At 45.1% G+C, this 23,046-nt stretch overlaps 1 protein-coding gene across 2 annotated transcripts in view; it reads left to right on the plus strand.

Annotated features, from left to right (window-relative positions):
- TDRD1 (tudor domain containing 1) overlaps positions 1-23,046 on the plus strand; it is a 2,637,228-nt gene that overhangs the window by 190,066 nt on the left and 2,424,116 nt on the right. For both annotated transcript variants that reach the window (XM_078643866.1, XM_078643867.1), the window contains exon 4: positions 7,995-8,139. In XM_078643866.1, the coding sequence (XP_078499992.1) occupies positions 7,995-8,139 (145 nt within the window). The remainder of the gene's footprint in view (positions 1-7,994; positions 8,140-23,046) is intronic.

Genomic DNA, 23,046 nt, shown 5'->3' on the forward strand with positions numbered 1-23,046 from the left:
CCTTCGTGTAATCGAAGCACTCTGTTATTATGGACCAGGTGAACTCTGATCTGCTGATAGGGTCAGTTCTCTTTAGACACCAAAAAGGCTTTTGATTCCCTTAGGTGTGAGCACATGTAGTATGTTAGAGAGAGAATGGGACTGGGAAACCTATTCCTGAAACTAGTCAAACTTTTAAACACAAATTTTATCCAAGGGTAGGATTTATGGATGTATATTCCATCCCTTTAACATCTGACGTGGCACACTGATATTTGCACTGGCTATGGAGCCTCTGGCGCTCATGATCAGGGAGCATCATCAGCGGGGGGGCTTACATTTATGAGGGGAAGACTGATCACATCATTATATGTAAATGACATACGTACATTTGTTAAGAGAACGGCGGAAAATCTCCGAGTACAATGAGAAAAAGCATTGGCTTAGGCAATAGGTATAGCCTTTGGGACATCGTAAGTGTTTAGCCATGCAACAGTTGATGTTGCACAGTGATATTGTGCTGCATAATTAAATACTTATAAGGTCCCAAAGGCAAGACCTATTGGCAATGCCAATGCTTGTTTACTTTAAGCCGCGTTTTGAGCAGAGGGAGGGATGTACTGCCAGCAGTGAGGCAGTGTCACTCCGCGGTCCGGCCTGTAGATCCATTCAAACAGGCTACAGTTTGCGGATTTATACAGATACTAACACGAGAATTGCTTATTAACCAAACCCAGATCCAAGGATGGTTCCACGCAAACCGTGGCCACCTACCTCAGTCTGTGACTTCTCGGACACTGATCCCGGCCATAGGCTCATAGCTACCAATGGTGCAGCCTGCGCAGTGACACCGGGGCGCACTGAACCGTGGGTATACTGTACTACCCAAAATAAGTCCGAGGATGTCTTCTCCTTGTTTGCACCAGGGCCCGTGGCCCCTTACTATGCCACTGGCTCTTAACCTGCGAATCTCGGCTATCAGCTTAATCTTACTCTGTGAATAGAGGTTCACTGCGACTACAACGTCCAGAATGCATTACATTGTCTCGCGAAATGTCAAGGCGGAAAACTGTGTCCATGAGCAGTGAGATGGACAAAACCTGAATTTCCTGTGCAGCAATGATATCTAACCCCCCCCCCCCCCTTTCCAAAAACAAAATAAAGGGAAGTGTTAGCCCGGTACCCTCGAGGGGCTTCAGACCGGAAGAGAATTGTTTGTGTCTTGCTCCATGGGCGATACCTTGTGTGACCCCCATATATGTTCAGGGAGGCTTAACTGGAGAGATCTCCCGTCTCCATCGTAAACAACATTTACAGATCCTCACTCAGGAGTTAAAAAACCAAAGTTGAGGGGCGGTGGGAGAGTGGACCCGGTGCACCCATATTTTAGGAGCTGCGCACCTCCCAAAACAACGATCTGTTGTTACAATGAATGAACTTTGAGCACCTCGCCTGCGTTTTGATGGAAATGTCTCCTCGCTGATGTGAGGGGCTGGCATCTCTCTGTGCGCGCGCACCGAGGGGCCCAGGTGGGTAGAAGTGACGTCCTAAGGCATCCTTTTCAAAAGTTTGCTGTCTCCCAAGCATTGCACCGCCGACCCCATCCATTGTGGACTTATGGGTGGATGCCAACGCCCAACACACCCTAGACAGCATTTATTCTTCTTGTTTCCAAACGACTAGTCTTTGTTTCTAGAAAAGCACAAAGTATGTGTTTATTGATGTACATTCTACCTCTTTTTTTTGTTTTTAATGCCTGGTTACGCTTCTCACGCGATGGCTAAAAGGGCAAGCGCGTTCCTCACGCTAAAAGGAGGCAGCAGGGGATGGGGCGAGAGGAGGGGGCGAGTGAAAGCGTTTCCCTTGTGAGAGCGAGCAGCGACAGGAGCGATAATTGCTACCATATGGGGCCCGCACGCTCCCACAAGTGAATCCCCACACGTGCACGCGTTGCCATTGAAGGCAATGGAACGCGTGCACATATTAGGGCCGCGCTTGAAATGGAAAAATAGAAGTGCCGGTGCTCTGTACCAGAGTACCTTCGTGTTTCTGAGAAGTGCTGCTTATCAACAATTGAAAGTACTGCATTTCTCTTGAGAAGTGCCGGTACTCTCCCTCTCAAAATAAAATTAATTGGTACTTCCTAATATACAAACACAAGAGGCCAACAGATGATACCAGAGATTGTAAAAAAAATGCCTCAAAACTCCCTTGTTTCTAGAGGAAGATGAGTACAAAATTGATGAATTTTACCTGGAAGTCTGAAAATCCTTACAGCTCAGATGAGTTCTTGCTCCTTTTATCTCCCAAGGACGCAGCTGTTCGTCTTTCACAGGATCAGAACCTATACACTGGTTTTAGTGGACCCGTAAATTCAAGACTAGTTGCCCTACTAATTGTAGGGATGATGCACTCCCTTGCACCTGACTATCTAATCACAGCATTCCAAGCCATTGAACTCGGAAGTACCTTAGATGTCAAACTCCGCAATGATGAATCCAATTATATGCAAACCTTCAATTTCACGGGACTGTACACGTGTCACTAGAGCACAGCGTACCTGAACTCATCGAACTCGAAACAGAGCCTTTGTTTAGAGTGAAAAAACATACCTGGTATATTTCCAACTGCAAATTACACCTTTGCTGGTAGATCCATAGAAAGTACTTTGTCAGAGCTGCGTTACTTAAATGCTGATGCCATATCCTGTCACCCACCCTAAGCGCTATGGACAGCGAGCCCTTGCTTCCTGACTAGCTGGACACAAAAGAAGCGTCACTTCCATTGTTTACTTTGACAGGAAATGTATGGACAGATCAAAAACAAGACCTCTGGTCAGTAATGTGTGCCCGCTTTACGAGTGGCATATGAATTCTAACGGTCCGGTAACTAAAGTTAAAGGGCCCATCGGAATAAGATATTTTTTATTTTTTTCACAGTGCTAAAGTTGCTGAACTCTTTCTAAAGCAGCCAAAAGTCCTGTTTGAAACCCCTGAGGGAACATGGCGAAATATGTGCAGAAACACCGATTACCACGTGTTTTTCCCCAAAAAATGTAATGCCTGGTACTATTCCAACCCTTGAAATAACGGGCCAGAAAAACGCCAGAGAAATAACAGGGTTTTTAACGGGGCTTCTCATAAGTAAGGCCAAAGTGTATTAAGTGTAATCACATGATTTGAGCTGCAGTAGGCGCAGTTTTAATTTTATTTACACTAATTAAAAAAGAAATTTAATTTAAACTGCAACAAAAAGTATCAATATCTGCCCCAAAAACAAACAGAACAAAAGAGGACGACTATAAAATGAAAAATACCGCAGCTGTGGAAATTTGTGCGGCCGGGGAAGTTTATCTAATGCAGCCGGCCTGGTAAAAAAGAATTCAAGCCTGACAAATTTGCTTGCTCGAGCATACGTTACATCAATATTAAAAGGGACTAGTCAGATGGGTAATGTCAGGTGAGGTGGAGAGAATAGGAAGCCAATACAAGTCACATAAAAAAAGAAAAAACATTTTGCTTTGTGCATCTATTTGTTGCAATCACAGAGAAGAGGGGAGAGGGAAAAAAGAGAAAGTAAACCAGAGAAACTTACCAACTAACCAAGCGCGTTCCTCGCGCTAAAAGGAGGCAGCAGGGGGAGGGGCGAGTGAAAGTGTTTCACTTGCGAGAGCGAGCAGCGCCAGGAGCGATAATTGCTACCATATGGCGCTGCACGCTCCTGCAAGTGAATCGCCACTCGTGCACGCGTTGCCATTGAAGGAAATGGAACGCGTGCACGTTTTTGGCTGAAAAGCAAAAGCGATTGCAAAAGGTCTTGTTGCCTACGCAGCGCATGTGCGCTGCGTAGACGAGACCTAAAAAGGGCACTTTAGTGCTATATCCTGGATAAACATTAATTGGGGAGGGTGGAAATGTCCCCCCAAGACCTGCTAATAAATAGCCTGTATACTCAATGAGCTGTGGCATGGATTCAGTTAAGCATCTCGATCATCATACTTAAAAATAAAGATTTAGTAATCCATTAAATGTATTGACTTGCAGTAGATCATCTGAACACACAAGTTAAGTGGACTAAATGTCAACTGTCAATGGCTGGGCGCATCTCTCTTCTTAAATCGACCGCAGTGCATTGTTTTTTATCTCTTCTTCAGCATGCCTTTATTACCGAAATCATTCTTCATAACATTAATGGGGCTGCTGACTCGCCTGATTTGAGGAGGGAAGAACTCGAGAATGAAAGGGTCTACACTTATCCTTCCAATACGATGGGTGGGTTTGTTTTCTGTTGAGGATTTTGCACTTTTGGTGGCACAGGCCCATTACGCTCTATATTGGCATCTCCCCCCTCCCCTCCTACCACATACTGTTGCTGAAAATAAGGTGGTCTGACTGAGAACACTAGCAACATCGCTATACTTTTACACTGCCTCCTCTAGGACCGGATGCCAATGGTAGTGTGTGCTGTCAGAGCATAGGAATCTTTGCAGAGGGAAGTTTGGCTCCCCGTTTTATACTTGCTGGAGACTCCTTTGGAGAGTATTCCTGCCTTCCAGTAAACTATTGATACAAGCAGTAGTGCATATCCATTAAAAACCTACTGGTGCATGTCGGTCCACTCTTTCTGGATGACTTAAAAAGTCTGGCCTATAGCAGTCCTTTAGATATGTTTATGTAATGCGGTGAAAGCTCATGTATTTCGTTCCCTGAAGAACCGAAGTCTTTTGACCCTCTTACTTGTACAATTACGCTGGAAGGTACGCGAGGTTGGGTCACTAAATTGTACAGGTAATTTGCTGAAAATAGAAGTAATGTGACTATCGGTGATGGGTGAAGTGGGCTGCAGGTATTGGAGAGGAGTGGTCAGAGAATAAGTGGGTGCACTGATGAGTGCATATTGCGCTTGTCATCTAACTATAGACCTAGGCTCATATTTTACAAGTTCTTTCATAGGATATACATCGCTCCAGAAATGTGGTTCAAAATAAATCCTCTAAATCAAATGTGTCTGGAATGTGGGCACTGCATGCTGGGTTCATGAATTTGGCACAGTCATGCCCAGGAACCTCTGATTTCTGGCGGGCCATTGCTGGGGAGCTGAATAAGATGCTATCATATACATAGCTGGTCACGCCATTGGTTACGTTGATTGGATGTTTGTTTTATGATGTGCGAGTACTACAAGGTGTCCTGGCACTAGACAAGCCGACCTGGATATGTCTCTGATGCTCCTAAACCAGTCAGGTGACTTTCTCCCCTGCTGCTATTATCTTTGAGAAGACAGTTGTCATTGAGGTGATGGAAGGAATCAGGCCCCTACAGTGACATGCAGGATATGAAATCCACTTCTGAACTGTACGCCACTTTACTATGGGGCAAAAAATAGATTAGCTGTTTCCCGTCGACTTTGCTGACGTTAGATTGCTCTATACTTCTTTAGCTAGGAACGTTGAAAATATGACCTTTCACTGTCGTGAAAAGGGGGCCTTCTAATTGCTTGGCCAACCCTCTTGATGTGAATATATGAATGGCCTGTTTTGATATATTGTAATGGAGCATTATGTGATAATGATCGTGTTTCTGTATGTTTTTCTGTTCACTTTAATTCATTAAAATAATGTAAAAAGAACTGGCTCGCAACAAAGTAGATTACATCTTTTGTGTGTGGGATCATGGGGTGACGCATCCTGTGAGCCTGAAGTGTATCGTGAGACAATACAAGGGGGAGAGATTATCATCGCCTGTACACATATTTTAGCGACTGGTTTCAAATACGGCGATCCTCAGGTGTTCGAAAGTTCTCGGGTGCCCAAAACTCTATGTTGTGGACCACTACAGTGGAGAGGTGTGGCTCACTGGTTAGAGGCGGCAGACCTGTAAACCGAGAACGGCCCGGGACCAGGGTTCAATTCCCGATGCGGCAGGGTCTTGGACCAGGGTCAACGGACTCGATATTTCTCGCCTCAGTGCCTACTCTAACCAGGGAACACACTCAGTAACTCTGGGCATTAAGCTTGCCTCATCTCTACAACGGCCCCCCACAGACGCCGGGGATGCCTGGTTTCACCCTGGAGATACCCAGAAAGGGAGCATCTCACAGGGAAAACCAGGACGGGTTCCCCAGCGGTCTACAGCGCCAGGACACTCGGGTAGAGTAACAGTGCGCTTTACAAGTATCCCACATTTACATTTACAACAATTTCCATAGGATTTTTTTCTATATATACCTTCCTCACGTGCCGTTTATATTTATGGATTTCTTTCTTTTCTCCCCAAAATGCGTGTCCCGTGAGACTTCTCGTTTTTTTATTTTTTTTTACTACTCATAGACAATATGCTTGTTGTCAGGGCTTTAAGAAAAAGATTTGAAAATTATCTTTTGGTAGAATCTAAAATATTGTTTTTCAGCTTTTCTACTCAAAAAGATCAGGACACTGAGAACACTGTTCCTGATGTAATTAGTGATGGTGGGTTGAAACTCGGCCTGTCTGTGGTGTCTGGAATAGGTTCTCTTGTTTTGCTACTTGTGTGAAATTATGCCCCTGAGTGGATTAAGACCGATACCTTGATGTGTGACTGTACTGTAGAGTGCTCAATCGCTTAAGAATTTATCATTAAATAAGCATACTTTTGTTGTATGCATGTTATAGTGGTGTCTCTCCGCTGCCACCTTCAGTATTGCAGTAGAATGGTCATTTCTGTCCAAGAAACCAGCGGTATGAAACATAATAAGCCTCGTTAAGAAGGAGGGCGCTAGTAACATACACAATTGAGGCGCTTGGCGTTCATTGAACGGTACTAATATATACACTGGAAGGCTCCTTGTTCTCTCAAAAATGAGGACCCATAATCTATTTGAATGAGCGAGTGATAGCGGTGACCAACTGCAGCGTTGGTGAATTTATGGATTTTGTAAAATGTTTCGTTTTGCTCAGGCTAAATTAATATTTTTTTAATTAATAAAGGTCGGAATAAATCAATAATGTTGTAAGTTACCTGTGGAAATAGGCAAACTGACAGCGATTAAATAATCACGTTTTTCGATTTATATTAAACCCCAGCGATTGGACTGTGTTCCAAATGAAGGATGCCACCCACAACCCCAAACGCTGTCATCGAGGCGCGTCTTCTTTAAAGCTGGCAAATACACCAAATATTGTTTAGTGGACCTAAGCTTGTGTGACTCTGTGCGCCAGCTAAACCCGTAGGGTAATGGTAACTCAAGTTGAAATGAAAAGCTTTATGAACAGGCCACCGCGCATTGAAAGTCAATTGTTAATTGATTGGTAAGCGGTGTCGTGTCTAAGGCTCCGGAGTAATATGATCCATATTGCTTAGGGCTAGTGGAAGCCTCACGGTCTCATTATGTAAAATCTGGAACTTCTCTACGAAATTGTTTGGAAACCGAGGTACATTACAGTGCAAAAATGCTCTCTAGAAGAAACAAAGACGCTTACAATCATACATTTATGAGGAAAACTGAAAAAAGGAGATCTCTCTTTGCACAGGTAGATGCTGCTCTTCGATCTATTGTAGTTAAATTGATTTTCACAGCTGTTTTCACAGGCTTTATAGGAGCTTAAGTACCTCCGAAGTATTGAGCCAGAACTCGTGATGCCAATGTCGTGTTTGTCTGGCAAACTGCAAAACCTTGTCTTTACATACTTTTAATTTTATAAAGTTGGTGCACAATCAGGAACTATTAGCCAAATGCAATATAGAATATTGTCAAACAGTGCTTAACTGTCTGGGTGTCGTCGGTATAAGATCCGCAGTTAAGATAACCAATTTGAAATTCGTGCCCTGGTTCTCACAGGTACTGTTGTGATTTTCTTTTTGTCCACATTACTTAGTGATTATTGTTCAGATTACTTTGTGATTATTGTTATTATTTTTACTCACTGTGTCTGTATCAATTAGTCTTCTTGCGTGGAAATCTGTTTTAAACTGCCACATGCAGAAAATCGAGCTTTGTTCGTTTATTTCAAATAACATCCGTCTGCTCTTATTCTACAGTTAACCAGTTATCCAGGTCAAGCAACAATTATCAAGGAGGCCAAGCTTCTGAGTAACTCTGAAAATCTCTTTAGTGTGAGCTGTGATCCGAAAATGTTTGCGCTGCCATCTCGGTCAACCACTTGTCATTATTGTGGGTTGCATGGTAAGTGTGTTGCAAACTTTGAGTTAGCTGCTCAGTTCTAATCAGTGCACAGTAGCCCCTAATAATCCCCAAAGTGTACATTTTGTTTTAAACTACATTTTTTTTAAACGTTCTTTTAATTTTTTTATTTTAGAGTTTTATATAGCGGGGACTTGACCCGAATCGGGTATCAGAACGCTTTATATAGCCCCAGTTGCATTACATGAGGACACATTAAGTTTTGGGTCTCGTCTGAGCTAGCGCATGCGCTGCTCTGCGAGACATTTAGTAAGTGGCCTTTTAAAAGCGCTCCCGCACGCTTTTGCTGGCCAACCGCTTGCGGTTACGCTTGCGTGCACGCGCGCAGCTGCCAGCTTTCAGCGCCCAATCAGGCGCCATCTGGCTTTCCTCTCGCTTGCTCTTTCAACGCTCCTCCGCCCCTCCCCCGCCATGTCTCGCGTTAATTGTAAACATATGTGCAAACGTGCTGCTTTCACTTTGACTCACCTGCGCACCACTTTCGAAGCCGGGCTTGCCACGTCCTAATTCCCGGATTCATTAACACTGGTTTTGCACCTTTATGGAGTGCTATCCCCCCCCTGCGCTTTGCCCGCACTCGCACACCTCCTGCTATCCACCTTCTTGCTGCTCCCTCCCGCTGTTAGAAGTGCTCCTAGCCCCCTCCCGCTGTCCGTGTGAGCCACAATAACAAAAAGTGTTGCGTGGTATTATAGTCTATGTAATAATGCACGTTTAATCTAAAACATACCAAAATACCATGCAGTCATACAGTGGTTTCTCTCCCTTACCCCCGCCACATTCAAAACTGGGCTCATTGCGTGTTCCACCCTCCTCAATGCAACATGCGAGGTGGTCGGGTTGGCTATGTAGATAACATCCTCGGTACCTCGTCTGTGCTGGGCTGGTACCCAGCCCAAATCAATCTGCCCTTCTTCCAACCTGAAGCTGGAGTTCGATGCCATGGCCTGCTCACTCGTTCAACATGCAATACGGACCCCCCACTGCGAAGCATAGATCGCGTGACACTTTAACCCCCTTCCAAAATGACTCAAGCGGGGCTCATTCCGCAAAGGGCTTCAGGGCTCAGTTTGCAATCACCGGGATCATGGCGGCCTTAAAAACACCAGCCGGTGCAAGAGGCCACCCTCTCTCTCAGAGGATCAGCTTAAAATGACAGACAGGAACACCACGTTGCGGCGACTGAGGCCGGCAATGCGGTATCTATATCTACACAGCCCCTCGGGAAGGTGTTTACCGCCTGCTAGCATAGCGTGGCCACCCTCTCCGGTAGAGCTTGAAATAAATATGTAATAAGGGCTGTGGTGCTATTATGTCCACCATCTCCCTGAAATGTCAAAATACATTTGGTGTTCAGTCTCCCTTCCTCCCGGGCTTCCCTCATCATTCCCTCCCTCCCACAACTCCCCCTTCCCCAATTTTGCCATGATCCACATAGGTCGTGGAAACCATGAAGTATCTAGAGAGCAATTAATGCATGTATTTAAATAGCTTGCAAATAAATGGTTCACTTGCGAAAATCGTCGTGAACTAAAAACTGACCTCACCACGAAGTGCAAGTAATTTAGATTTACAGTACCAAAATGCAAGCAACTAGTAAATGCTAAAACCCAGGTCACTGAGTTCCACTTCCAGCTACCGTACTTTCATACTTGTGCCCATATATATAACCTCAAAATTGTTCTATTACATCACAATATGGTTAGAAGTGCTTCACCAAAAATCCAAAATAAAATGTGTGAGCGTCCCTGAAGCAATAATAATGTATTACTTAAAATTCAGAATCAACTCCTCACCAGCAGCTTTGTGTTAACACGGTCTTTGACAAATAGTAAATATGTCCAATACATTAGCAACTGTTTTTTTTTTTTTATAATTCTTGCCAAGGTGAACCTGAGACATTTATTTCTGACACCGATCCAGCTAACTTGCTTTTCTAGATTGGCGCCACGCCCCGTTAGCAGCAGCAACAACATTTATGAGCTTGGAGTGGAGGCCGAGCCTAACCATATTGTCCTTCCGAGAATGGTAGTAAATAATACTTCCTCACTAACGTAAACTTTATCCACACAGGAGAAAGCACCACTTATTCAAATCAATCTTTAGCACCAGGTGAGTTGTTTATATTCAGCAGTGTGTACTTCCGGTTACACTTGCACACCCTCTCCACCCCCTCATTTCCTTAAAAAATGCTCGAATCGTCCTGTCCTAACAAAACGTACAATGCTTCTGACGGGGTTTCATTGCAACTGGTTGCAAGAGATTATTCCAAAATCAAAAAAAGTTTTACATTAGACACGGAATCTCAAACTCTGGGAGCCACCTATTTCATTTAATTAATTGCAAACCCTGTGGAATAGCTACTACTTGTAATTCCATGTATACAGCGTTGACTACCCCTGACGAGGCGTTGAAGCCATCAATAATAGAAAAGGAGTTAAGGAAGGGGTGTGGGCATCCAGAGACTGCTTCCAGCTAAGAAGCATATCTGACTGCATACAAAGCCGAAAAAGAGGGCAACATGAATGTGTGCTGTAATGTAAAAAGAAATTCGGTCGCACTTTGTGTCATGTAAGGAAATTCCAGTCGAATAAAAAATATATATCTTTGCACAAAACAAGCGCTCATGGGGTTTCAGCAGACACGTGTTTCACTCTGGTTACTTTTCCAAAGCAGAATCAGAAATATGGGTAGCATGGGGAAAATGCATCACAACTAGAAAACGACAGGATATAGAAAAGAATGGTGTCACCAGAGTTCGTATATATTCACCTCAGTAGGAATGAGCAGTCCTCATCTGTAAAGTGTTGTAGTGTGATTTTAGCGGGACTGTGTTGATGTGCGGTTTGTATATAAATATGGAGGTGAGGTAATCCGCTTACAGGTCTCTTGGCCAAGTAAAACAAGCATTGGCATAGCCACTAGGTCCCGCTTTTGGGACCTTAAAAGTATTTAGTTATGCAGCACAATATCCTTGGTGCCACAACATCAACTTTGTCATGGCTTAAAATAAACAAACACCCGTGTATATTATATGCTTTGAGATTGAATGTTCTCATTTTTATCCCAAATCACCCAAATGATAGCTGATTAACATTTTAGTAATGCGCTAACGATCACCGCACAGTGGAAGCAGACATTCAGAAAAATACGAGATGCATACTGGCGATTGTAATTGAATTCTACTAGAGCCTTCAACTGAAGCACACATCAAGTTTAAAAATCGAAGTTAATAAAAATGTGTTTTACCTTGTTCTTCTAAAATCCTATTGGACAACTTTTTGTCACTAGAAGTAACAGCCTTCCTGTGAGAAGGTCGCGCCACTTACCCACATAACAGCACCAGGGGGGGGACCGAGGTTACAAATACGACCTTCCCAGCGTTCTCTTGGACTACAACATCCGTGTTCCTCTGACGTGTTTCCACAGGAAGAAGCGGACTAGAAGCATGACCCGGAAGTTCAACCCCCACAACCAAGAAGAGACGAGCGCGAACCAATAACGTGCGCGCAGGGTCAAGGGGAAGGAGAGAGAGTAAATGTACAGGAATTTATATAGCGCAAATCACCAAGCGGTTTCTAAGCGCTTGCTTAGGGAACCCGTCCTGGTATTCCCCTGTGAGATAACCCCGGCAGGGTATCCGCAAGGTGAAAGCCAGGCATCCCGCCGCGAGGGGCCGTTGTGGAGATTAAGCAAGCTATTGCCCAGAGTCACAGAGTGTGAACCCGTGAATCGAGTAGGCACTGGAGCGAGAATTGTCGAGTCCATGGACATTTTAGGACTCAAGACCCTGCCGAGCCGGGAATTGAACCCTGGTCCCTGGCTGACCTCTGCTTCCAGGTCTGCCTCCTCTAACCAGTGAGCCACACTTCTCCACAAGAGAGTTGGCGCGAAGGAAGAAGCCAGAGACCGGAGCAAGGACGGAAAAGAGAGAGAAGACGTGGGACCCGGGTGCGACAGAGACGTGGGACCCGGTTCGGAGGACGTCGGGACGCCAGGGAATCCAGAAGACGCCGAGTAAAACTGGACAGAGGACTGGTGGTGCCCGGAGGATGCTGGAAAGCGGCTGTAACTCGAGGAGAGTTACGGCGGAGCCGGTGAGTACAAACGGCTCGGGGACACACAGAGGGAGGAGGGAGGAGGAAAACTGATAAGAAGGGGAGGGACAAGTCACTAACAGTTGTAGGAAAAGGTCTTTGCTTGCTGAAGGAAGCGGGAGGGACCCCAAAGTTGGACTAATTGAAGTGGGACGATTCCACCGATATTGTACCAGAATACCAAGTGTAGTGTAGACTGGTCAACCACCGCTGCACGATTTTCACGTTATTTTCTTCTTCCTTAGGCACATATGGTGCTAACCCCCCCTGAATCTTTGTTTCAAACCCCAGTTTGGGGAACTCTTTTATTTCTGGTTTATCCTTCCGTATCTCTGATCTCTGTAACAGACTGGATAGATTAGACAAGAGCACAATGGTGTGGTGACGGGATAACCTATCCTAACCTTAAGGATACCATTCTGACGGTTCCCTATTGTCTCTTTTTATTCTATGAGCCTCCGGGGAGACCATCACGGTCCAGAGGAGCCAGAGAGCAGGAATCCACCTTTGCCCACATCAACACCCTCCAGTTCATCCCCGCAGTCATCGAAAGAAGAGCAACCAGGACTTCCATTACCATCACTTTCCTCTCACCCTATACTCAATAAACCTCTATCTAAACCTCTATTACAGCCTCCACGCCTGTTTATCAGACCTGCGCTCCCACACTGAGCTCTCACGTGTACCCCATGGAAGAGCCGTTCACAGTCTCTCCCACTCCATGGGACAAGCTCTCACTCCGATGCTCTGGAGTACCTTGCACTCTCACTCGCTCCTGTGGAACAGCCTTTCCCTCCTGCTCCACGGGACAGTCTTTCACACTCTCCTCCACCCCATAGATGAGCCTTTCGCTCTCCCCCGACTTCATGGGACAGTCTTTCACGCTCACTCGGTGCTACTGAGCTGCCGTGTACTCTCCCTCGCATCTCATGGAACAGCCTTTCTTCCTCCAACTCAATGAGGAGGCCTTTTACACTCATGCCGATGCTAAATTGTCACCCTTTTACTTCCAGTGAAAAGCTGTCACTTTTTCGCATTGACCCCAATACTATGAAAAAGCCTTTTTCACTCTTACGCAGACGCGTTCTTTTTAAACTAATACACCTCTATTAATTTTTAATATAAAAAGATAACGCGTTCATGTATGACTATGGTACACTTCAGCAATGCTTTTGACGCACTCTTACAAGACACAATTTAACTCTCACTTCGAAACCTGGGTATAGCCATTCACTCTCATTTGTCCATTAACGCGATGCCTTTATCTCTCGCTTCCACACTATGGAACAGCCGTACCCCTCTCTAGAACAACATGTAATTGGTATTTTGGTTTACTTTCATAAAATGGTACAGCAGTATGCCTCAGCCTTTTATGGTCACTAAGAAGCCATGGTGGAGCAAACAGTTTGAAGTAAGAGTGCTTTAAATTGAAACTTCTTATATCATTCTATAATTCCTTCTTGTAAAGCTCTTTAACGATCGCACGCTGGATGTCCGTCCACTGTATATCAATCAATCAAGATATAAAGTATACACTGTACCATTGCTCTGTCTAAGCAGTTCAATTACACTTGCGGGGGCAAGGGTGGAGTTTGGGGGTCGCGCGCAGCACGGGGGAGATTAAAATAAAGCATCAAACAACTTACTGGGTCCGTGCCGTCCCTGCTCTTCCTGGACCGGTCCGACTCCCACGTTGGTAAGTACTGCCTGCGTCTCAGCCAATTCAGACGCTGCTCCAGCAGCAGCACCAGGATTGGCTTGAAGTCGTGCGCATGTTCTGTTTGAGGCTTAACATTTTTTACGACCAACCCGCACATGCACAGTAGGCTGCTCATTAGAAGAGCGGCATGGAACAACCCTTGCTCTTCTAATGAGCAGCGCCTGGTGTGCATGTTCGGGCTGGTCGCAAAACATTTTAAGCCCTAAACAGAACATGCGCACTCTTGGTGTGCGCTCCACCGACCTGAGGCTGATGCATGTTATTATCGCATCAGACACTTGCAGCTGAACTCCTGTAGTGCTGCCCGTCCCCTTCTGAGCCAACTGCCTCCGGCGGCCTGGGATAGATGATTGCATTGCAAATATGAGTGAGTCAGAGAGAGTGACTGCAATGCTCAACTAGAGTGCGGTGCCACCATCAAATTAATTAGTGGGGCAACGCCCAAGCGCTCTAATGAACTGCCCCTGCAAAGGAAAGGTGTAACTAAACGGTGAAACTGCTTATGGTGGTGAGAGATATAACTGCGCTCCTCACCCCATTTTCTTCTGTGATCTGCAACCATGAATTCAGGGGTCGCCCATAACTGGGAGCATCAGTGGTAGGTCTTTCAGGTGTCCAGTTTTTCTTGTTGCTAGCGGACGCTTTGGTTGATTCATATATATGGAAACGGTGTTCGGTTATCCTGATGGTAACTTGTGATGTCCTAATTGTTGGTATATGGACTTTTTCCTTTTTCTGGTTATGCATTGTCTTAAGTCATGCTCCCTTCAAAAACATAAACTTGCTACTTCTGAGTACTTGAGTTCCAACAAGACTGGTAGCATTCTCTGACATTTCTAATCACCTGAAAATGGACCACATTTCAGTTTTGAATTGAGCACTTGCACTATTGCAGAAGCCATTTCAGATTTTTTACAGTACTCTTACAGGTCTTCAGATATGATCCATGTAACATGTGTGCATACAAATAAGTGTACTTTTCTCTTTATTTCTCCTTCTGCAATCAAGTACTAAGAGGGGTTAATAATTATGTTTGAGGCTTATGAGCTGCAGATTCTACATTTTGCATTAGATCGCCACCTGGTGTTGGGCTCTGATGATTGCACGTTGTTGTCGTCTTGGAAGAAGTCTTTGTAGTCAAAAGATAATTGGCTCTTCCCTTGGACGATAGTGCGCATGGGCATCAGCTCCATCCTTAGATTGTTTTTTTCCGCCAGTGGGTTCGGATGAAACTTTTCCGCTTCGGTTCGAAATCTACTTTTCAAGTACTTCGACCCGTAAAAATTTCTTCAAACTTCACCAAACAACTTTCGATACCAATAAACATCGACTAGACTTCGTCAGCTCGATTCCGGTCGTCGACGCGGGCCATTGGGCGTTCCCACGCCGTGAGGCCTACACCTCATGGAAAGGACGCCATTCAAAAGATGCCCCCAGTGTGGAGCAAAATATCCACACAGTGACCATCACGAAGTCTGTAACCTGTGCTTATCACTAGACCACGACTAATCCAGTTGCACAGCCTGTGCATCATTTCGATCAAAAAAGACCATTCGGGATCGGAGGGCCTGTCGACGCGACATGCAGAGATCAGCGCCGGAACCAATGGATCTCTTCGACGAAGGTCCATGTGTCCCAGAGGAAGATTCCGATGATCTACAGATCGTATCAGAGGCAGATGACTCCGATGACTCCATACCTTCGGGTCAACGTGTGAGTTCCACTGCCCCTATCCCAGCCCAAACACCAAAATCGAAGGCAATGGTCAACACTCTGCCTGCGGGGCCCAGTCGAGACCGAAAAACACTTTGAAAGCCCCGCCATCGAGCCCGGCTCCGAAGAAAATAATAAAGCCTTCCGGTATATCCATACCAAGCAAACCGCGTGTGCCGATACCACCTGCTCCTTCGGCACCGAAACAAAAAAGTCCCGGTTCCGAAAGACACTCCGAAACCGTCGACTCCGAGTGACAAAGCGGCTCCGAAAACAACAGCCTGTTTCCGATGCCCCGAAAACCGCTTCCACTCCGAAGCCGATACCCTCGATGCCGAAACAAACAAAGCCTGCTTCCGATCCTTCAAAGTCCACAAAACAGGCTTCGGCTCCAAAGACAATACTTTCGGTGCCAAAATCTACGCCAAAGTACTCGACATCGGTTCCTAAGGCTAAAGACAAGCAACAAACTGGTTCGGAACCGAAAAGATCGGCGCTGAAGGCTGTGCCACAAGAAGAGGAGCTTTTCCAACCAGATCCTTTAAAAAAAGGATCTACATTGATCCAGAAACAGGACATGTTTCCACCACACCACACAGGAAGAGGAAGTCAGATACAGCACCTACATCCTCCAATGCCTGTCAAGAAGAAGGACTCAGCCACATCTCCTACGCACCCTTCTTCTCCTGTATCTCCTTCGCCTGCTCTTCCTTTAAACATTTCACCTCAAAATTCTCCTCCTCATTCTCCACAAAATACACCTCCCCAGGATGCTGATGATGAGGAGTTTAGCATGGGGGGAGGGAGAGACCCAGATGACCCGTTTCCCTACCCAACAGTTTCACCAGACTGGGAGTATTCAAACCCACAGGATGTACCAGATATTCCTGACCCACATATATATCAATCTAAATCTTCTCCTCCAGAAGACAATATTGGGTTTGGACACTTAATTAATAGGGCTGCCATCAATCATAATGTCACCATGCATTCAGATGAGGCAGAGGAAGATTTTTTACTAGACACTTTTGAACACTCCCAAAAATCTGTGCAAATACTGCCAATGATTAAGGGAGTCATTAAACATGCACCAGAAGTGTTAAAAGATCCTGTAAGAGCTAGAATCATAAACCCAAGGATAGAGAAAAAGTACAGAGCAGCTCCTGGGGATCCTGCCTACATTAAAGGACCGCTACCGCTAGACTATCTAATAGTTTCAAACGCTAGGAAAAGAGCAAATTCCCAAACATCAGGCGAAGCACCACTTCCTGATAAAGAATCAAAGATCATAGATGCTTCAGGGAAAAGAATAGCTGCCCAAGCTAGCAATACATGGCGCATCGCTAACACACAGGCCCTCCTCGCAAGATACGACAGGGCTCACTATGATCAGCTAGAGAAGCTCTTACAACATCTACCTGACCAATATAAGGCACAAACAGGTGACCTCGTTCAAGAGGGTAAGCTTATATCAAATGCCTCCATTAAATGCGCACTAGATGTAGCAGACACTGCATCCAGAGCAATAAACACCAGTGTCCTCCTTAGACGTCACGCGTGGCTACGCATTTTAGGATTTAAGCAAGAGGTGCAAACTACTATCTTAAATCAACCATTCAACCAACAACAATTGTTTGGTCCAGAGGTAGACATAGCACTTGAAAAAATGAAGAAAGACACTGATACAGCCAAGTCTATGGGAGCTCTGCAGTCCACCCAAGCAAGAGGCTCCTTTCGTCGCTCCTTCTACAGAGGAGGCTCCAAACAAGCTGGAGCGGACCATTCCGCTTCCTTTAAAACAAATACACAAACATGCTCTAATAAAGGATACTTTAGAGGGGGCTACAGAGGCAACAACAACAAGGGAAGAGGTCGAGGAAATAACAATAATCAAACCTCTCCCAACACAAAACAGTGACTTCCTTCTGCTCCCCCAACAGCATTCCACTCCTGTAGGGGGCAGACTAACACAGTTCCATCACAACAGACAAGTGGGTAAGACAAATTATCCAGTATGGTTACTGCCTAGAGCTTACAGCTACCCCATCACATACAGCAGTGTCCAATGTCCACAGAACATCTAACGCTGCTCCAACAAGAGGTTCTTTCATTGCTGCAAAAAAATGCAGTAGAGCTAGTTCTGTTAAAACATCAAGGAACAGGGGTTTACTCACTCTATTTCCTAATACCCAAAAAGGACGGAACACTAAGACCAATTCTAGACCTAAGCCTCTCAATCTGTATATACATTCAGATCATTTCCACATGATCACTTTACAACAAGTGCTCCCATTGTTGCAACAAGGCAATTTCCTAACCACACTAGACCTCAAGGACACCTACTTCCACATTCCCATACATCCTTCTCACAGGAAGTATCACAGATTTGTACTAGAAGGACAACACTATCAGTCCAAAGTCCTCGGGGTCACAACTGCACCACAAGTGTTTACAAAGTGCTTAGCAGTAGTAGCAGCACATCTCAGAAGACAACATATCCACATCTTCCCATATTTAGACGATTGGCTCATAAAAGCCAAGTCATTCAATCAGTGTGTCTGTAGTGTGTTTATCTAGGTACCTATATTGATACTCCTATTTCTGACCCTTGTCCGGTTATTAATTCACTAATGTCCATACACCGGCACAGAAACCCGTTTTCAGATTAGGTCATAGCGCATGCTGTCACATTAAGCAAGCACTATCCCTTCAGCCCCCTAGAAAGCACACCGAGTTCTCAAAACAAATCAAACCTCCAACAGACCTGGGAAATCCCCCGCAGCTATTGTTTTGATTTCGCTCGAGAACTCCTGCAAAGAATGTAAGAACGACCAGTCCTTATGACATTCTTGCTGACGTCTTATGTCCATCCTTACGTCAAACACGGCACCTTTCAGGTATAAATATACCGAGGCTGCCCTAAGCTAAGACACGGTGGTGACGAGCTTGGAGCAGCGCTACTTGCCGGAGAGCCCAGCTGATGCAGAAAAGCCCACGGACGCTGCCCCTCCCTTTTGACGCGCTGAGAGAGACGCTGCCTTTTCTCCTGCCGAGAAATCCAGCCTCCGGCGTTTCCAGCCGCCCTCGCGGATAACTGGGATATCGAGTCCTGAGACAGAGATACCAACCCTCCAGCCTTCTAAATCCCAGGAACTGAACTGACTAACCCCTTACAGAGAATTCTTGAGTCAGATTCTTGGCAAAACAAACTTAACTTAAACTGCTACTTATTTACTCCCGCCCAAGTATTAGGCTTAGGTCAGGTACACCGGGGTAGGCGTAGTTAGAAGCACCAGTTGAGAACGATTAGTCAATGTATATATGTATGTATATCTTTTATCCATTTTAAGTATCATATGGCTAAGAAACCATATAAATGCTTTTACAGTATTATTTTATAAATCCTGTTTTTACTGTATGCACTTTACTTAACTATAAGTATTGCAATAATAGCGATTCATTTCTCTTGTATGAGAGAAGAGACTGATCAATAAATAACATATTTTTATTGAAACACGCCCATCTCTTATTTCTCTACAAACTGGTGAAACTAAGAATGCACGTACTGACTGAGTAAAATAGTTGTCTTTTGTTTTCACACGACTCTAGAGATATACTCTTGATTAAGGGAGAGCAAAGTTGTCATGTTCTATGGTTGTCAGAAACTAAATCCCTTCTTGTCTATCCAGGGAGGTTAAACTCCTCCTTGCCTATTCGAGAAAGTTTCTAGTGAACTCTGAGCTAGCTGGCACACATAACTTTAAGTCTAATATCGTCAGTAGAAGACCTAGTTAACCACAGTCCTACGTTTATACTATTGAAGATATTATTCCAATGCGCAGAGCCTATTGGGATAATAGGAACTACACTACATGTCCAACACACATCTCAAACAATTCAAACACTGCACGATTTGGGGTTTACAATCAACTACACCAAGTCACATCTCCAGCCCTCTCATGTACATCAATACCTAGGGGCTACCATAAACACCAATACAGCTCTAGCTTATCCCAGTCCAGCATTCAAGCCTTAGTTACAAGGTTTCAAAACCAACACTATCTCCCAGCCAGAGTGTTCATTCAATTAATAGGCATGATGGCATCTTGCATTTTTATTGTACCATATATGCAAGACTGCAAATGCGCCCATTGCAGGAATGTCTAGCACATCAGTGGAATCGGGCACAAGGACAACTAACAGACCTGGTGTTGGTGGACAGCCGCACACATCGCTCTCTGCAGTGGTGGAACACCAAAAACTTGTCCTAAGGGCGGCCGTTCCTCGGGCCAGTTCCACAAATAGTACTGACAACAAACGCATCCCTGACAGGATGGGGAGCACATCGGCTCCACCACACAACTCCGGGAAGAGGGACGGCTCAACAAAAGATGCTTCACAACAATCACCAAGAGTTGATGGCAATTTTCCTAGCATTGAAGTCCTTCCAAGTGCACATACGGAACAAACCTGTCTTAATCCGGACGGACAACATGACAGCCATGTACTACATACAAAAACAAGGAGGCACACATTCCCTGCACCTGTCCCACCTCGCACAAAACATTTGGAGATGGGCCATTCCACAAAAGATATATCTGCTTGCTGAACACATTCCAGGAGTTTACAATCAGATAGCCGATATGTTAAGTCGACAGACACAACAGATTCACGAATGGGAACTACATCTGCAAGTTCTTCAACCATTCTTTCACAAGTGAGGTCATCCAGACATAGATCTTTTTGCCACACACGAAAACGCAAAATGTCCAACCTTCCCCGCTAGGTTTTCACACCCGTTGTCCAAGGGCAATGCGATATGGATGAACTGGTCAGGCAGATTTGCGTACGCTTTTCCGCCAATCCCACTAATACCACTAGTGGTACGCAAGCTCAGATAACAGTCTCTCAAACTGATCCTGGTAGCTCCCACATGGGCACGCCAACCGCGGTTCACCACACTGCTAGTTCCACACCACAAACTGTCTCTGACACCATCCATGCTAACTCAGAACCATGGAGACATCAGGCATCCAGATCCAAGTCAACTAAATCTGGCAATCTGGCTCCTGAAGTCTTAGAGTTTGGTTACCTTAACTTGCCACCAGACTTTATGAATAGCATTAAAGAAGCCAGAAGACCTACTACTAGAGCTTGCTATGCTGCTAAATGGAAAAGATTTGCCATTTACTGCACTAATAATCAAATTGATCCTTTAGATGCTTCCATCCAAAATATTATCTGTTACCTTCTCCATTTACAGATATGTAATCTTGCATATTCATCTATAGGATTACATCTTGCAGCCATTGCGGCATATCTACAAAACAGACAACATATGTTGTTGTTTAGAGTACCAGCACTAAAAAATTGTATGGAAGGATTAAAAATAATTATTCCTCCTAGGTTACCACCCTCTCCAGTGTGGAACCTAAACATTGTTCTTACCAGGCTCATGGGACCCCCTTTTGAACCTTTACACAAATGTGAATTGCAATTTCTCACATGGAAAACAGCTTTCCTCGTTGCTATTACCTCTCTTGGAAGAGTTAGTGAGATTCAAGCTTTCACTATACAACAACCATTCTTACAATTACACAGTAACAAAGTGGTTCTAAGGACTAATCCTAAATTCCTTCCTAAAGTAATTACTCCTTTTTATCTAAACCAATCTGTAGAGTTACCAGTGTTTTTTCAAAACCCAAACTCTGTAGCAGAGAGAGCTCTACACATACTAGATGTCAAAAGAGCTCTTCTCTATTACATCGATAGGACCAAATCTTTTCGCAAAACAAAGCAACTATTTGTAGCTTTCTCTCCACCACATAAAGGCAACCCCAGTTCTAAATCAGGAATTGCAAGGTGGATTGTTAAATGTATACAAATATGCTATCACAAGACAAAACGCACATTAATAAATCCTCCTAGAGCTCACTCCACACGCAAACTAGGAGCCGTCATGGCTTTCTTAGGGAACATTCCCCTAGAAAACATCAGCAAGGCAGCAACATGGTCTACAACACATACCTTCACTAAACACTATTGTGTTGATGTGCAAGCCAAGCAGCAATCTGCAGTAGGCCAAGCTGTCCTCAAAACTCTTTCAAACTACTGCAACGGATACAGGGGACCACCGCTAGGGGAGACACTGCTGCAAAATCGATGCAAAGTGTAGAATCTGCAGCTCATATGGCTTGAACGGAAAATGCTACTTAACAGTATTCATCTGTTCTTGGCATGTAGAGCTGCAGATTTCTATACGCCCTCCCTCCTACCCGGGACCTGTAAATGTTCCAGTTTTATCTTAATTAGATATAGACACATGGACATCCCTTCTTTCTTTCTACTAACTCAATCATTTCCCATCATGGCGAAAAACAATCTAAGGATGGAGCCGATGCCCATGCGCACTATCGTCCAAGGGAGGAGTCACCTATCTCGGGACTACAAAGACTTCTTCCAAGACGACAACATGCAATCATCCGAGCCCAACACCAGGTGGTGATCTAATGCCAATTGTAGAAATCTGCAGCTCTACATGCCAAGAACAGATGCATACTGGAAAGTAGCATGGTCGAGGCATATGAGCTGCAGATTGCACACTGTGCATAGAAAACCACCTAGTGTTGGGCCCGGATGTTTGCAGTTTGTTCTTCTGAAAAGCTCTTTGGAAGTCACGAGATAGGGGACTCCTCCTTTGGACCACATTGCGCAGGGGCCGGCTCCATCCCCAGATTGGTTTTTTCCCGCCATCGGGTTGGATGTGTTTCCTGCGCTCCGGTTTGGAACCGAATTTCCTTCGGTGCGCAATCCTCACCCAGTTCGACGGTATTGTTTTGATCGCTCTCCATCGACGCAATTCTTCACCACTACAAAGTATTCGATTCCGGTCGTCGGCGAAGGCCTTACTTCCTGGCTCATGGATAGGACGCTATTCAAAAAGTGTCCTAGGCCTTACTTCCTGGCTCATGGAAAGGAAGCCATTCAAAAAGTGTCCTCAATGTGGGTCGAAGTTTCCCCACACCGACCTACTTGAAGTGTGTAACCTTTGCCTCTCACCAGAGCACGAGGCCAAAGACTGTTCCGCTTGTGCCTCATTCTGCTCCAAGAAAACGATCCGAGGCCGACGAGCTCGAAGAACTATGGCTCGCTCATCAGCTTCGATCACCGACGACATCTTCAAAGAGGGTGTCGACGTGCCAGAACACCAGCATGCCGAAGAGAGTACCAGCTCTTCAAATGCCGAAGACTCGGGCGTCGAGGAAGTCACTCCAGCTCAACGGGTCGTAAGTAAGATCGTCGACCCCAATCCTTCCTCGACACCCTCCAAAAGTGCTTCGAGCACACCCTCACCTTCGG

The sequence above is a fragment of the Lissotriton helveticus genome, chromosome 5_1 (assembly GCF_964261635.1).
Source record: "Lissotriton helveticus chromosome 5_1, aLisHel1.1, whole genome shotgun sequence".
Lineage (NCBI taxonomy): Eukaryota > Metazoa > Chordata > Amphibia > Caudata > Salamandridae > Lissotriton > Lissotriton helveticus.